The sequence below is a fragment of the Lynx rufus genome, unplaced genomic scaffold (genome assembly GCF_022079265.1).
Source record: "Lynx rufus isolate CCGP_SWC_20201006 ecotype Redwood Valley unplaced genomic scaffold, mLynRuf1.p SCAF_9, whole genome shotgun sequence".
In the NCBI taxonomy this organism is placed as follows: domain Eukaryota; kingdom Metazoa; phylum Chordata; class Mammalia; order Carnivora; family Felidae; genus Lynx; species Lynx rufus.
This window is the reverse complement of record NW_025814897.1, coordinates 98,346,875-98,362,723: the sequence shown is the minus strand read 5'-3', so window position 1 is coordinate 98,362,723 and position 15,849 is coordinate 98,346,875. Positions and strand designations below refer to the sequence as shown.

The following is a 15,849-nucleotide window of genomic DNA, read 5'->3' as shown; positions in this document are numbered from 1 at the left end:
GGATGGGACCTTAACCTCTTTTGCTGCCTCAAAGCTGAACTGTGAGGGTGCATTCTCATGCAGTATTTTTGCTCGTATACTGAGGGGTTTTTTGTTTTTGTTTTTTTGCCCAGGGATGACATTTTTTTTTACTAAGAAAACTTTAAAATCTGCCCACACCGATTATCTTCCAATCTATTGCAGCCAGTTTCCTAGGCTATGGATACCCTAGTGAATTATAGAGAAAGTTTCCTTTTCTTGAGAGAGAAATTGTAGGCCTGGGAAGATATGTGCCTTCAACAGTGGTGGTTGAGGGGGTTACACATCATAGAAGAAGTGAGCATTGCTGTCTATGTCATTGCTTCCTGTGTGGATTCTCTGCGTTAGGCCTGCTGGCGGAATAGCCTAGAAATCTAAACGAACACACTGAAAGTGAAAAGGGGTCTGCTCCAGGCTATGGCGCTGCTCTGCTGGCTAACCTCCAGCACATCCCTTCTTCAGGGTTCTCTTCCCTCCTGTCTTTATCCATCCCGTTCTCAGAACAGGCCAGGGATTGACCTGCTGAAAAATACTTTTTACCTAAATGTCTTTTTCCCCCCTAGTGTTCTCCTCTCCAATTTAAGTAGATCTGCTTTTTTTCTGATGGTCTCTTCTGTTCAGAGGGCTCTAGCAGACTTACCTGAGTACCAGAACTCTCCATGGTGGGGGAGGGGAGACAGGCAGCGTGCACTGGGGGCTGCTCATCTATTCCCATGTGATGACATATTTTATAGGGAGAAATAAAGCCTCCCAGAATAGAATGGTCCGTTGAACACCAAGTGCAAATACTGGCTTTAGGAGAACATTGTCAGCTGTTGCTTTGGCTTTTTAAATTCATGTTAGAAAGCTCACGCGAGTTTAATTTGTTCCTGACTTAATCTTTTCCCATTGAACTTGCACTGTATTTTTCCTCCCTGAGCAAGCAAAGAGTTTATTAAAATTCCGTATTCCGTTCCTTGTCTGTCCTCTTTCCCAATCCTAAACTCCCCTGAAAAATGGTGGGTAATGAGAATTGTTTGTATCATATCGTGGAACACTTTGATGAATGGATTTCAGTGTCTTCAAACTTTATGATTTGTGGGTCGGATTCTATCAAAACATAATAAATGCTGAGCTATCACCTGTAACGTTAATTTGGGCCTAGGTGATTTACACAGCTTTTCTGTAAACTCTAAGAACCCCGTCCCTGTCAGGGAACCTCAGTTATATGGAGTAGGTGGGAGCTGAGTCATTAGTAATTCCTACTTTCCTTGAATATTTTGGTAACATGTTGGAGGGGGCACAGCTGATTGTCCTAAAACACATGTATCCAGAATATGCATGTTAACCTGCAAATTTTACCTTTTTTGTCCTTTCTCTTACCTTTCCTCTCAATTTCCTAGGGTGATATCCATGAGGATTTTTGCAGCGTTTGCAGAAAAAGTGGCCAGTTGCTTATGTGTGACACGTGTTCCCGTGTGTATCATCTGGACTGCTTAGACCCTCCTCTGAAAACGATTCCCAAGGGCATGTGGATCTGTCCCAGATGTCAGGACCAGGTACGGACTATGGGTGGGTCAGTCAGAGAGACAGGCTGAGGAAGAGACAGTGCGGTCAGGAGGCCCTCTGTTCCCCTCGGCTGTGGGGGGCGTGGCAGAGTCTCTTCCCTCTCCTGGTAGTTCCGCAGGCCACCTCTGGCCTGTTCATGGCACCGCACCCACCCACACGGTGTCCATCCTCTCAAGGATCTCTGTCCTGTACTGAGGTGGTGATTCTTGTATGGGTGGAAAGACCCTGACTGCTTCCCTTTGTTCGAAATGACTTATCTTCTCATGACCTTGCCCCGTCAATGCCATAAGACTTTCTGCCCCTTTCTCTAAGAATGTGGTTTTGAGACTTCTTTTAGAAGTAAAACCCTTACAGGAAAGTCCCCGATTGATTGTTTAATTCAAATAACAACAGTTTCACCTTTCACCTGTGTTGTCACCAGGATAAGAGAACTCACCGTAGAGTGGCTATTGCATGGACTTGAAAGCAAACATTAACTGTCCTAGCCTCTTCCCTTCTTCTCTGTTTAGTTTCCGGTCTCTTTCTCTCAACTATCCACGTACCTTTATGTTTTTATTATAAGCTGTCTCAGCCTGTTTTGGAAGTCGGCGAAGTATAAATAACGAACAGGCCCGAAAGCTCAGCGAGCTTTGGGATGCTTCTTGGTTCTTTGGAATCCTGTTTGGGAGAATCCTGGTTTCCCGCCTTTAATCTTGGTCCTCCTCCTCCTGTCTTCATGACGTGGTGGAGACCATTGTCTTTTGTTCTCTTCCTGACACTGCTCTGTGACCCTCTGATAATTTTTTACACAAGATCTAGATTATACTTAACTATTTGGAACTGATATGTAATTTCTTTGGTCAGCCTGCCTTTGAGGGAAATATGAAACTAAAATTGAGACAGGAGGGGCACCTGGGTGGCTCAGTCGGTTGAACATCCGACTTCAGCTCAGGTCATGATCTCAGGGTTCGTAAGTTCGAGTCCCATGTCGGGCTCTCTGCTGTCAGCAAGGAGCCTGCTTCGGATGCTCTGTCCGCCCCCCCCCCACTCTCGTATCTCTCTCTCCCTCTCTCTCTCTCTCTCCCTCTCAAAAATAAATAAACATTAACAAAAAAATTGAAATTGAGACAGGCGGATCAAGGCCGAAACTGCTAGTGGCTGCTGCCATTGTGCAGGCTTGTAGCTTATATGCTGGTGGTTCTGGTTGTCAGAGCACTTGGGTGTTATGTGGCACATATGAGGAGATAGGAATGCCCAGCCACGTCCCAGCCTCTTTTTAAACTCGGGGCTCGGGTGGCTTGACTTCTTCCCACCATTGAACCTCATTCCGTCAGACTGGTATCTGGAACTTCAGGGGTTTTGCAAGCCTGTCACCATAAATCCTTCCTGGCTTTTGTCTGCCAATTGCTACAGACATGTTGCTTGTTGCTGCACAGGGGATGTGTGTTTATACCTCCTTTCAAGTAAAATTCTAAACTTCATTTCAGATGCTGAAGAAGGAAGAAGCAATTCCATGGCCCGGAACTTTAGCAATTGTTCATTCCTATATCGCCTACAAAGCAGGTAAAGAATCATCCACATCCCCTTTTGTGGTAAGCCTCCCCTTGCTTAAAAAAACGTACTAGAAGGCAGCGTTTGTTTTGTTTTCGGAAGGAAATCTGAGGTTAAAAGTGAAAAGCTTTTACTGAAAAAAATGAAAAGCTTATATAGTACTTTTCTCGGGGAGGAAAAATGAGAAAGCAACATCTTATTTATGTACAGCCAAGCCCACACCACTGCGATCTGTCTTAGCACACCTGTACGCATAAAAAGGAAGGTCTGGGGTGCCTGGGTGGCTCAGTCTGTTGAGCGTCTGGCTCTTGATTTTGGCTCAGGTCATGATCTTGTGGTTTGTGGGTTCGAGCCCTGTGTCGGGCTCTGTGCTGACAGATGGATCCTGCTTAGGATTCTCTGTCTGCTTCTCCCCAGCTTGTGCACACACTTTCTCTATTTCTCTCAAAATAAATAAACATTTTTTTTTTTTAAAGGCAAGGTCTAGGTGGGCATGTTCTGCACAGTGACTGTGGAGGTCAGGGGGAGCTTTGGGCAAAATACCTTCTTTGGTCAGCATTTTGAACACAGTGGCCTTTTCAAAGAATGTATTGTTAAAAACAGTTCCTTTTTTTTTTTTTTCCAGCAAAAGAAGAAGAGAAACAGAAATTACTTAAATGGAGTTCAGACTTAAAACAAGAGCGAGAACAACTAGAGCAGAAGGTGAAACAGCTCAGCAATTCTATAAGTGTAAGTAAAGTAAGCTCATCCCTTTGGCGGTGGGCGCAGATACGGTCCCTTTCACCCCCATGACAGTACTTGGGGCTCCCCAGGGCCCTTTCAAGGCCCTCCAGCTTATCGCCACAGTTAACTTGGGCAGACACCAAGTTTGCCTCCAGTTACAGTTTTGGCCCTGAGGACAGGTAGCCGGTTGGTAGGTGGTGCCCTGGAACCTCCTGTGGGCTTTGATCGGAGAGTGGATTTTCAGTCTCCGGGCTGAAGATGCGAAGCAGCAGCTCCCGCAGTGTGGCCATCAGCCCTGTGTGTTCCCGAGCCGAAGGGGTTTGGGAGGGGTACGGAGCCTCTCCCGACGCCGGGCCGACACAGATCCGGTCCCTGCATAGAAGCCTTTCTCACTGTCCTAGTTAGTGGTCTTTCCGCATGGCCCTCCCATCCCGTCCTTTCTTCCACGCCCTGCTGATTGCGTCTCCAGGTGTTGCTGACCCGCCTGAGGAAGAGAGGATCCTGGAGACAAGTACTGGAAATAAATATTGCCCAGCCTGGCCTGTCCAGGTGGGAACCAGGGGTGTATTTGCAGCGGAGATTCTGAGGCCCCTCCAAAGCAAGTTTTATTTCTCAATGAATGAGTAGGTCGCCCTCCCCTTGTTGGAGTGAGGTAGCTTCAGCCCTCACGGACACCAGGTAGTACCCTGAACTTGGTGACAGTTGAGCTGTCCCATTCAGCTGCTTTCCCCTCATCACCATACTACCCATGGCATGTAGCTTTCACATCCCTTTCCCTGCCCAGAACAGAAGCCAGCAGCTGTGGGAGACCTTGGGCAAAAGGACAAAAACCCACAAGTCCGTGACCGAGCCGAAGGGTTTCTGTTGGCTGTAGTCTTTGATTCTCCCAAACATCACCGTGCTACCCCCAGGCCCTGCCTCTAAATTCTTGCTGACCGGGCGATCCTCAATAGGCCCTCACATTGGATCCGGACACCACCATTGGCTCGTTCGTTCCCTGTCCTGGATAGCTCAGTCCAGTCCTGAACGTATTAGCACCCATTTGCATACCAAACAAAACCTGCCCAAACCAGCTTCAGCGCAGCTCTGGGAATGTTGTTTTAAATGACTTTTATTTTGTAGTCCTAGAGCGGCAATTCACATGGGGTTTTAAGTCCTAGTGTCAAGCAGGGTTGGTTGGCTTCTAAACCACTCACTTGCCCTCTCCCTCCCGCCTGTGGGGCCTCCTCCTCCCCGTGGGTGGCGGGTGGCATGGCGGCAGAGGCCCCTCCAGTGCAGCGCAGAGCAAGGGGCAGGGGCTGCGCCCAAGCCAGCAGGTTCTTTTACCCGGAGAGGGCTGCCAGGCCTGTCGGAACGGCCACAGAGGCTCAGCGCCACTGCCCTTCTCATTTGCTGCAGAAATGCATGGAAATGAAGAACACCATCCTGGCCCGGCAGAAGGAGATGCACAGCTCCCTGGAGAAGGTAAAACAGCTGATCCGCCTCATCCACGGCATCGACCTCTCCAAACCCGTAGACTCTGAGGCCACTGTGGGGGCCGTGTCCAACGGCCCGGACTGCACCCCCCCTGCCATTGCCGCCACCTCCACGCCGGCCCACTCCCCCTCCTCCCAGAGCTGCACAGCGAACTGTACCCAGGGGGATGAGACTAAATAACAGAGCCCCGCGAGGAGAAGCCACGGGATCCCGGCGGCAAGGAGAGCAAAAACACTGAAGACTCTAGAAAAGCAAAGCCGGATTTCTTCTGGAAAGTACAGAATTCTTTTGGTTCTTTGGTTCCAGAGAGAGAGAAGATGCTTGTGCCAGGTGGCACCAGAGTTTGCCAATTGATCCTTCTTGTTCTGTGTGTACATGCAAAGATTGGACCATGTTACATGAAATAGTGCCAGCTGGAGGTTCTTTGCCAGCATCATGCCAAGTGAAATAATATATTTACTCTCTCTATTATACACCAGTGTGTGCCTGCAGCAGCCTCCACAGCCACCATGGGTTTGTTTCTGTTTTGTTGGGTGGGGAGCAGGGACGGGCGGAGGGAGGAGAGCAGGTTTCAGACCCTTATTTGCGGAGCCGTTTGTTTAGGTAGAGAAGACGAGTCCAAAGAGTGTGTGGGCTTTCCTGTTTCTAAACTTTCACTACTATAAAACCAAAAAAAAAAAAAAAAAAAAAGGAAATCGAGATTTAACCAACCCCAGTGCCCAGAGGAGGGATGGGAGGGAATGGGAGGGAGCCAGGGTGGGAAAAATATATCAAGTAAGCAGTATTTCCTCTCGCCTGGGGAGGGGCACGGTACACGGAGAGGTGGACGGCAAGAACAAGGTTCTTCTCCCGCGCGCTCTGCTTCCTTCCGTGGGCGCCCCCACCGCTCCCCGCGTTCCTTCCCTGCTTTGGCAAATTGGCGCGCATCCCCGTGGATGATCCGGTTACCTTCCCTCTCCAAGAACGAGCAGAGCAGGCCCGGCCTCGGCTGGCCATTGCCCGGGCAGGGAAGAAGGGTGTGTGTGTCGAGGAAGGAAAAAAGGTGGATCAGTGATTTTTACTTGAAAACAAGCTCCATCCCTTTTCTATATTTATAAGAAGAGAAGATTCTGAGCGAAGCAGCACGCGACCCAGGTGTGTGTGAATTGAATGGAGATGTTTCTTTCCTCTTTTTTTAAGTTTTTGTTTTTGTTTTTGTTTTTCTTTAAGAAAAAGTTTTATTTTGTTGTTTACTTTACTTTTTTGGTAACAAAAACTAAAATAAGGAATAGAAAAGCTGTTTTTCAGGCTGACAGTCAATTAAGGGTAGTCGAGGCCGTGCATGGTAGAATAGGAATCATAGTGTCAGTGAGGTCCAGTGAGTCCGTGTGAGTCCTGTGTCATCGTTCGGGGCACTGTTTTTATGCAAGGGCAAAAATCTTTGTATCTGGGGAAAAACAACAACAACTTTTTTTTAAATTAAAAAGGAAAATAAAAGATATTGAGGTCTTCCTAGTGTTACTTAAATTAAGATCAAGGTAAGAAACATTGTAAAAAAAAATTACAAAAGTGCTATTTGTTTCCTAAAAACAGTGATTTCTATTAAAAAGGTGTCAGAACTGGAGAAAATGCTGTGTAGTTATAATTTTTTAGCACAGAACCTGCTGATCATGATGACATTTTGCTGTGTTTGTGTCTCAAGACTGGTGGGCTAGTCTCCATGACTTCTGTCCTCTGGACGCTGCGGCCTTGAGGGGCAGCACGAGCCCTCCCACCACTCTCCCCTCCTTGGAAAGGACTGTCCTCCCTTCTTGGAGCAGGGGTCTGGGCTTCTGTTTTCAAAGCTCAACTGGAGTGTGGACGGTATCAGGGCCCTACCCTACCCATTTGTCTCCTCGGATTTTGCTAGAGCAAAAGGCTGGTGCCTAAATAAGATCCCTTCCTTTGGTGCTGCTTTCAGTCTTTCAGCCACCAGCATTGTGAGTGCCTGGGGGACAACTTTGAAGGACTTGGCCAGTGACTGCTAGCCTCGGCGAGGGAGGGTGCAGGGGGCAGGCTGGCTGCATCAGCCCTTGGTGCTTAGAATGAACAAAGGAGCGAGAAGTCTTGAGGGTGTGTGGTGTCTCTGAGACAAAGAGCCCCAGGGTGGCCTTTGTGTCTGTCTTGCCTTTGGAGAGGTCTGAATCTCCAGCCGAGTTCTCTGCCTGCTGGCTTCGGGTACAGGAGACGGAGTTTACTGCCCTTTGCACATTCACAAGCTTCCTGGGTGACCTGTGGCTGGAATCCCTGTGCTTGCCTTGGCTCGGCCGGTCTCCTTGAGAAAACCAGGGTTCTGAAAGACTTGGATCATGTCTGTCATCTTGCCTCGTGGGAAGTAAATTTGTCACGTGTGTGCTCCCGCCGGAGATCTTGGCCCCGTCGCATGCCTGGGCCCACAGAAGGAAGGCAGGCGCTCTGTGCCCCAGCCCTCCCGGGACCTCTTCTCTCAAGCCCGCCCCCTACTCCATAATGGCCAGGGTCTAGGAGGGGCGGACGAGGCCATGTTACTTTCTCCCTCACCCACTTAGGCCCAGAAATCCCAGTTAGAAACCTGAAAGCAAATGCAAGAGAAAGAGACACTTCTTAGGTCAAATAGGCCTCATCCCTACTGGCCATTTCATCTTCCCAGGAGTGTTAGGGGGTGAAGGGTGGCTACACAGGCCTCAGAGTCCGACCCTGGCTGCAAAGTTGCCTGAGGGGGACGGAGGAGCTCCCTTTTCTCCTGCAGAAACCAAGGTGCTACGACTAGTCAGGGAGCTTTGGAGATGCCTGGACTAGTTGGAGGAATAGTTGGCGGAGGTTCAGAGCCCAGCAAGCAGCAGGCTGTGCGCCCGCTCTTAAGCTCTCGCATTTGACTTGTCCGGGCCACACGATACCTATCTTTTCTTGAAAGAAGTTCGGAAACGATCATCACTAGGGGCCTTTGCTCAGAAAGGAGCCGCCTGAGAATTGTCGGGGTGGCAGGGGGGACAGCGGTGAGGGTAGAGCTAGGAATCGGCCAGTATTTTGCCTGTTGTGAGTACTCACGCCCTCGCCTCGTCCGGGGTTGGGGTATGGATTCTTCTAAAGTGCAGCTACGAGCTGTTAGTGTGGAGTACAAAATGCAACCCTGCCCCCAAACCCACAGTCTAGACTCAAATTCCAAAACTCTACTTACTGCCATCAAAAGGCCCCGGTCACCCCATCTCCTTTTCCTTTATTGTCCTGCCAAGAGAAGACCTTCTCTGTGTCCCCCAGACCTGTGGGTGCTTGTGACGACCTGAGACACACGGTCATGACTGCCTCACCTGGGCTGTCTCCTCCACTTCCCTCTTTCTCCTTCCCTCTGCCGCTCGTTCCCCATGACCGGGTTTAGCTGCTCACAAGACACATCTCAGACCAGCTGGCTTTGCAATCACTTCAGGGGCCAGGGAGTGGCTGGTCTGGGACTGGGAGGAGGCTGCCCTCGAGCCGTTGGCCCTGGCCGGTCCGGTGGCATGGGCACTGCACCCCGGAGGCAGTGAGGTCATGTTGCTGTCATTTCCCACCTCCCAGTCTTGCCAATGCCGCCCGCGGGGCCTTCTTCTTTCATGGGGCCTGCTGGGTCTTGTCTCACCTCTGCTGAGCTCATCCAGAGTTCTGTTTCTCCCTTCCTTATCAGGCCCTTGGGGGCAGCCGGGCTGGGGGCAGCCCCTGGTGGGGCCATCCCTGTGTGGGGCTGCCACACGGCGGCCGCAGCCCCCAGCTGGCACCGTCCCGAGTGCCCGGTTGCCCTGCAGGGCCTGCCTGTCCCTGCTTCTTCTTGGCTCAGGCTCAACAGGCAGCGTCAACGGGCACAACTGCCGCCCCCAGGCCTCTCCCCGTAAAGGAGGGTGACTGTGTCCAGCTCACCCAGTCTGCGTGTACAGCTGCCCCTCCAGCCATCTCTGATACTTCCTCTTGGGACCAGTGGAGCCCCTCTGGGCTCTCGCTCCCAATCTCTACGCGGTTTTCTCCCTTCACTCCCTTCTGGGGTGTGGTCTTTCTTATTTATCCAAAGGGCTTAATTTAGGAGACTTTTACCCCAGGGGTAAAAGGCTCTTCTGGGTAGTAGGATGGACGGTGGGCCCAGGTGTTTTCCAGGCCCTGAGTTCTCCAGATTGCACGGCTTCCGCTGGATGGGGGCAACTCTGCTCTGCGTAAATGACTGTGGGCCTCACCCCCACCCCTCAGCTGGGCACCCTTGGCAGGAAACAGGAGACCCGTTTTCACCTTGACTTACAGCCGTCCTCAGTGCCAGCTCCTCTCCAAGGGAGGGGGCGGCCCCTGAGAAGATTCCTCTGGCCCTCTGGCAACAGCGAAGGGGAGGAAGCTGGGGGTCGCCCCCTCCAGAGAGCCAGGGTGGAACTCTTAAAAATAGCCCTCGTAGAGGAAGGGCAGGGCTCACAAATTCCACTTTGCTCCCCCCTCCCAGAAGCCCTTCCTCCCCGAGGACTCCGCCATCCCCCACAGCAGTCTCTGGCCCCTGCACCTCTGTGTCGTTGGGTCCTCAGCCCAGGGTAAGCTGCAGTCAGGCAGGACAGGATGGGCAGCCAGAGGTCAGCAAGCTCCGAGCAGAAAAGAGCCAGCCAGCCCCCAATCCTGTCTCTTGTCCACGCCCTTTGTGATTTCAGTCTTGGTAGAACTTGTATTTGGAGTTTTGTGCTTCAAAGTTTTTGTTTTTGTTTGTTTCATTTTTGTTTTGAGGGGGTGGGGGGGGATCCAGAGCAGCTGATCAATTTGTATTTATTTATTTTAACATTTTACTAAATAAAGCCAAATAAAGTCTCTCAGCCTCATGGTGTTGGGTCTGGGGCAGGGGAGGGTGGGCCTCCGGGGGAGGGTCCGGGCCCCACTGCGACTCCAGGGAAGACTCCGCACCTTCCCGGCTGACCCACACCCTCATGCCCCCAAACCAGAAGGAACGGGCAAAAGGGCTTTAAAACCTTTTAATTACGAAAAAGAGATGTACAGATGAAGCTAGGGGAACCAGCCCCCAAACCACTGGGGCAGAGTGAGACTAGACCCCAGCCATAGCAGCACGGGGAGGCCCCCAGGACCCACCCCACAGGTGCTCCGACTGAAGCCCTTTCCACTGAGACCTTCAATAATTTAAATAGCAGGGAGGGTGGGATGGGTGGCAAGGCTGCTCCAGTGTCTGCAGGGAGCGTGTGAGAGCCAAGGTGGGGGGGGGGGGGGGCGGGGAGGGGGGAGGCAGCGGGGAGCCACTGCAGGCCCAGCCTGGGGGGGTCAGGCGGGGCCTGGGGGTTGCTGCAGGGCAGTGAGGTATTTGAGGGCAGCAGCCCCGTAGTGACGGGACAAGTCCTGGTGGAACTCATCCTTCAGGGCCTGGAGGCAGTCACGATAGGCGGGGCTGGAGCGGAAGCGAGAGATGTCGAGGCTCGGGGCATGTGGCAGGTGGATGGTGAAGGCCTCGGGCAGCACCAGGAGCTCATATTCCTGCAGGGGTGGGAGGCAGATGGACATTCTGGGCTGAGGGGAAGATTACAGCTCTGGGGGGACGGGGGGGGCAGGTTTATTCAATAGCCCCTTACAGCCAAAGGAAGGGTCGAAGGGCAGACGATTTGAGTTCTACCCAAAGGTGGAATTTCTAACAGTACTGCCTAATGGCGCGCTTGCCGCGCTGAGGCGTAGTGAGCTCCCTGGGCCTGGAGGCAAATTGAAACCAGAGGCAGCAAGGCACGCCCTCACCTGTGCATCCAGCTCCACGATGTGGGCCACCTTGTTCCAGCCGAACCCCACAAATCGGGGGTCGTAGCGGGGACAGTCACGAGGCACCACCACGTAGGGCTCATAGTCAGCTGCCCACTGCACACGGTACGGGGTCCGAGCCTCTCGCCAGCGGGCATAGTCTGTGGGCGCGTGGCCCCGGGGCCACTCGTGGTACCTGCGGAGCAGGAGAGGGGGGCAGAGAACCAAGCTGAAACCAGGAGCTCAGTGAGGGGGTAGGGGGAGCGGTGGGTGGGGGGGTGGGGGGGGAGAACGGAGCCGAGCAGAGCAGTGGCCTCTCCCACCTGAAGGTGTAGAGAGAGCCCGAGTCCAGCAAGGCCAGCAGTTCGGCCTTGGAACTGGGGAAGCTGAAGCGGTAGTGCAGGGTCTCGAATGCCGGCACCACCAGGGCCACTTTGCGCTCACTGTCCAGCTTCAGCTGCTCGATGGAGGCCCTGTCGGGGGAGCACCCATGAACAGAGAAGAGGGAAGCCTCTGGGCCCAGCGATTCCCTTCCTTTTCTTAGCCGCAGGCCCCAAAGCTGGCTCGCCCAGACGCCCCGCAGGAGACAGACGGAAATGGAGCTGCCGTGGGAAGCGGGCCCCAGCCTCCCGCGCTCTCCTACGGCAGCCCAGAGAAACGAGGGTGGCGCCCCTGCCCCAATACAAACCCCTCTTACAGAGGAAACTGAGGCCCAGACGTCTCCCGGGCGACGACGACATACTTGCCCGGGGTCCTGCGGGTACCCGCCCACCCCCCCACCCCCCATCCACACCCACCCATCCACCGTCCCTCTCCCTCCCTCCTCAGGCCCACCTGAGGTAGTCGTAGAGGGAATAAGCAGGCAGAAAGTCAATGTCGCTGAGGAAGACGTAAGGCGTGAGGGCTTGGGCCAAGGCCACGTTACGAAGCTCGTTGACAGGGTAGAGGGGACCCTCACGATACACCACGTGGTAGGCCACGTCCTGCCGGGCGGAGAGCACTGCCGAGGCCTCGACGAATCGCAGGAACTGCTGGGCCTCTGCATCTGTGAGGTACAAGGCCAGGCTCATGGGGCCTGGCCAGTGTCTGCACAGGGCTTCCAGCATCTGCAGCCTGGGATAAGGGGGGTGGTCAGCCCAAGGACGGCTGGAACCACCGCCCCCCCCCAGGTCAGCCGCTGCAAACACCCCCTTCAAGTGACTTATTAAGCACCTTCCCAATGCTCTTTAAGCTGGTCTTAATCTTCACAACTACCCCCACAAGGTGGGTCCTTTCTCACAGAACAAGAACACCAAAGGCCAGAGATACTAAGACTTGCCCATGGTCCCACAGCTACAGAGGGCATTTCCAGGCATTTCCAGGCACCTACACGATCCCCAAAACCCAAGCTCTTAACCACAGCCAGTGTCTCCAAATCCGGGAACTCCTCAAGCATCAGGCAACGAGAGCTCTCCCCTCCACCCATTGAAACCGTCCTCTCTGGAGGAGGTTTCTGGAAATTCCCAGGCCTTGCTCCCTGGCGCGGTCCTTGGCACTCTCACCGGTCCATGGAGAGCTGGGCCACCAGGGTGACGTCGTGGGGCCGGGGAGGCAGCGGCTCATGGGGCAGGAAGGAGATGTGCACCCGGTGCACGGTGAGCTGTTGCTGCCGGAACTCAAAGCAGGCATCTTCCTCGTCCAGTTGTGCCAGGGCCCGCTGCAACTGGGGACATTGAGGGGAGAGAAGGACCGGGGCTGGGGCAGGAGGATAGGTCCCCAGGCAAGGCCAGGTCCCCCCAGAGCAGAGAGGGGCAGAGCCTCCCCAAGGCAAGGGAAGGCGGCTCCCTCTCACCTGCTCGGTCCCCGGAGGGGGCGGGCTGGGGCACGCGAAGAGCTCTCTCCGTAGCAGGTTCCCGTCATACTCCAGGAAGGTCAGGTAGAGGTTTCGGAAGTATTCCACGTGCTTGTTCTTCACACGCAGCTTCTTTGGTGAGTTCCAATGGATCACCTGGAACCCAAGAGGGTTTTGTTGCGGGGCTAGGAGCAGGGAACAGAAGCCCACCGCTCAGCCCCCACCCCATTCACCTTGAGATCAGATGCCTCCGAGTAGCAGCGCTCAGCCAGCGTGTGGTCTGACAGCTGAACGTTCCAGACGCAGGGCAGGGGCTGCACCAAGCCCGGGTGCTCCTTGATTACGGCATTGAAGATGTCCTGGGCGGAGACGGCCATCACGTCCCGGCCCAGAGCCTGCCCCACCCACCCCCTTTCAAAAGCTCCCACAGACCTGGTCTGCCAGTGAGGTGGCGGGCAGGGTGAGGAGCTCGCGAGTGGCGGTCAGCTTCCACATCTGCCCCCAGCCGGCCTGCCGGAGCCTGTCCAGCCGCAGGAGGATCACACCTGCCCAGGGGGAAGGCTGTCATGCCCACCTGGGCTAATCCAGCTCCTGGCTCCAGGGGTCATGAAGGCGTCTTTTGAATGTTTATGTGACCCATTGGTTTTTTCTGTCTGTTCAGACATAGCGTGGACCACCTCGGTCAATAATCATTCCTCTTGGGGGTAAAGGGGACGCGCTGCACAGCTTACAGAGCACCTCCACAGCCATCTTCTCACGCTCAGTGATCCCAGGGCTGATAAAATCATCCCCATTTAATGGATGAGAAAACTGAGGCCCAGAGGGACCAAGTGGCTTGGCCAAAGTCATCCAACACAAACAGCCATGGTCGGAACTGTTTTCTGGCTCTTCTCCCAGTGTTCTTTCCACAGCACTATTCTTCCTGGGGGGGGGGGGGGGTTCCTAGCATTCTGTGCCCTGCCCAGTCCCTGGGGCCTGAGGACAAGTGGCCACCCCTCCTGCCTTCCCCCACCACTGTCCCACCTGTGTTAAATCCCCGGCCCAAGGCAGGCCAGGGCCTGTGATTCCTCCAGAGGTTGCCCAGGTACCAGTCGCTCTGGTTCTCCACAAGACCGATCACTTGCTTGTCTGGGAGGGGAGGGCACGAGGCAGCTGCCTGAGGCTGCCACAGGACCTCGGCTCAGGGCTAGGCCACAGCGGGGCCTGGACAGGCCAGGGAGGGGGGCTGGCTGGGGCTGGGTCCCAGACCTCTCACCAGAAAAGTGAGCAAAGAGCGCCCAGAGCTCTGCGATATCAGAGGCGAAGGTGACATCTGTGTCCAGCACAATGACACGGGCCAGGTCAGGGGGCAGGGCACCGGGCAGCACTAGCTTCATTAGGCCATACAGGCCAGAGTAGTGCTTGTTGGGGATCCAGGAGACCTGGGGCTGCAGAGGCGGGGGGAAGGACAAGGCATGAACCTGGCAGAGAAGGGCCTGTGAGTGCCAGAATGCACCCAGGAGGGGTGAGGGATTTGAGCTTCTGTAGGTGATGGGACAGGGGCGGGGGTGTCCCAGGCAGCTCTAACCTCTCCCCCACACCCTCACCCCGATGCCCTGGGAGGGAGGAAAGGGCTGTGCGCAGCCAGAAAGGAGTGCAGAAGGGCCAGGGCTCCTGCCTTGAGCTCTTCCAAGTCATAGAAGCTGACCCCGACAGCAGGCACCATCCACGTGTGGAAGAGCATCTCCAGAATGTTCCTGGCCACAGCATCAGTCACCAAATGGAAATGCAGTGGATTTTTCCTTGGGGAAGGACAAGTGAGGAAAGCTGATAGGCCCGAGAAGGGAGAACACGGGACAAGACCCACTGGAGGGGCCCAGAAGTGGCAGCACTAACTTCTGCAAAGAGCCGTTTCATACCCGGCTTAGGATATTCTTAGAACCACCTTCAAGGGAGGAAGGGACACTGTCCCTGTGGCACAGATGGGGGAACTGGAGCTCTGAGATCCTGCCCAAGACTTTGCTCCGTGGCTCCCCACTCCTGCCTCCCCACCCCGACCCTGACAGCTGGTTATACCTGTAGAAGAGCACAGATTTCACCAGGGTGTTGAGGTCTCGGCTGGAGTTATGTCCCGCGCACACGATGGCCACGTGCAAGAGCTGGGGAGGAGGCGCAGAGGTGGGCAGCAGCCCCTCCCCCACTCGAAGGTGAGAGCCCACGACTGGCCTGGCCCGGCCTAGGGTAGTGTAGCCCCACCCGGCAACAAGAGCTAAGGAAGAATGGGGTGGGGGGATGTGGAGTAGGAGTTCACCTCTATTTGACAAATGGAGAAACCGAGGCGGGAGCCCGGGGACGCGTCGTCCCCGGCTGGGTGGTCAGTGTCCCGGCCCACGCCAGGTGTCGTGATTCCCACAGGTGCCCGGGTGGCCCGGCTGGGGCGCGGAGCCCCGGAGATTCCCGCCGCCAGGGGCCGCGCGCGCCTACCTCGCACTTGGGCGGCAGCGGCCGCGCCGGGACGCAGTCCGAGAGGTTGTGGCCCCCGCGGTCCGCCGGCGGGTCTCCGTCGAGGGCAGCAGCTCCCCGCGGCCTCTCGTCTGGAGGGACACGTGGCGTCAGCGGGCAGAGGAAGGATCCCGGCCCCCCCCCACCCCGCCCGCTCGCTCGCCTCCTCGCTCGCCGCGCTTACACTCCAGGTCCCCGCCGAACAGGAAAAATCCGATCAGAAGCAGCAGGAGCAGCAGCGCCGCGGCCCCCAGCGCCCGGGGGCGCCCTCGGGGCAGCATGGCCGCCTGCGGGGGCGCTCAGGGCGGGGAGCGACCCCGGGCTGCCGGGTCCATCGCGGTCCCTGCGGACCCGGGAGGGAGGCAGGAGGATCAGCCTCGGGCGGCGGGGCCCGACGGCTGCCCGATCCTCCCTCCCGCACTGAGTCGCCACCTCACCTGCTCCAGGGGCTCGGGGACCCAGACTTTCCTCTTCCAGAAGCCGGCTGGAGGGAAAGGGGGTGGAGGCGCAGGCCA

At 55.1% G+C, this 15,849-nt stretch overlaps 2 protein-coding genes across 12 annotated transcripts in view; one reads left to right on the top strand and one right to left on the bottom strand.

Moving 5' to 3' along the window:
• Window positions 1–10,098, top strand: part of PHF21A (PHD finger protein 21A) — a 196,401-nt gene extending 186,303 nt beyond the window's left edge. For 10 of the 11 annotated variants that reach the window (XM_047070575.1, XM_047070574.1, XM_047070573.1 and 7 more), the window contains 4 exons: window positions 1,401–1,556; window positions 3,033–3,108; window positions 3,722–3,825; window positions 5,218–10,098. In XM_047070575.1, coding sequence (XP_046926531.1) covers window positions 1,401–1,556; window positions 3,033–3,108; window positions 3,722–3,825; window positions 5,218–5,475 — 594 coding nt within the window. In that variant the 3' untranslated portion in view covers window positions 5,476–10,098. Of the gene's footprint in view, window positions 1–1,400; window positions 1,557–3,032; window positions 3,109–3,721; window positions 3,826–4,288; window positions 4,369–5,217 lie in introns of all 11 variants that reach the window. The other variant, XM_047070576.1, reaches the window with a different exon arrangement.
• Window positions 10,036–15,849, bottom strand: LARGE2 (LARGE xylosyl- and glucuronyltransferase 2). The gene is made up of 15 exons (XM_047070581.1): window positions 15,772–15,849; window positions 15,519–15,677; window positions 15,317–15,426; window positions 14,909–14,991; window positions 14,511–14,634; window positions 14,109–14,280; window positions 13,877–13,981; window positions 13,286–13,398; window positions 13,087–13,212; window positions 12,854–13,009; window positions 12,564–12,724; window positions 11,857–12,135; window positions 11,346–11,495; window positions 11,023–11,218; window positions 10,036–10,770 (listed from the first exon to the last, which is right to left on the bottom strand). The coding sequence occupies exons 2-15, from the start codon at window positions 15,613–15,615 to the stop codon at window positions 10,561–10,563; spliced, it is 2,082 nt and encodes a 693-aa protein (XP_046926537.1). The 5' UTR covers window positions 15,616–15,677; window positions 15,772–15,849; the 3' UTR covers window positions 10,036–10,560.

Excerpts from the sequence above, each read along its gene's own strand:
- LARGE2 (XM_047070581.1), bottom strand. The coding sequence starts at position 15,615 with ATGCTGCCCCGAGGGCGCCCCCGGGCGCTGGGGGCCGCGGCGCTGCTG. Across the intron at positions 15,427-15,518 it reads GTTCGGCGGGGACCTGGAGT|ACGAGAGGCCGCGGGGAGCT; the intron begins GTAAGCGCGGCG and ends GTGTCCCTCCAG. Across the intron at positions 14,635-14,908 it reads AAATCTGTGCTCTTCTACAG|GAAAAATCCACTGCATTTCC; the intron begins GTATAACCAGCT and ends TCCTTCCCCAAG.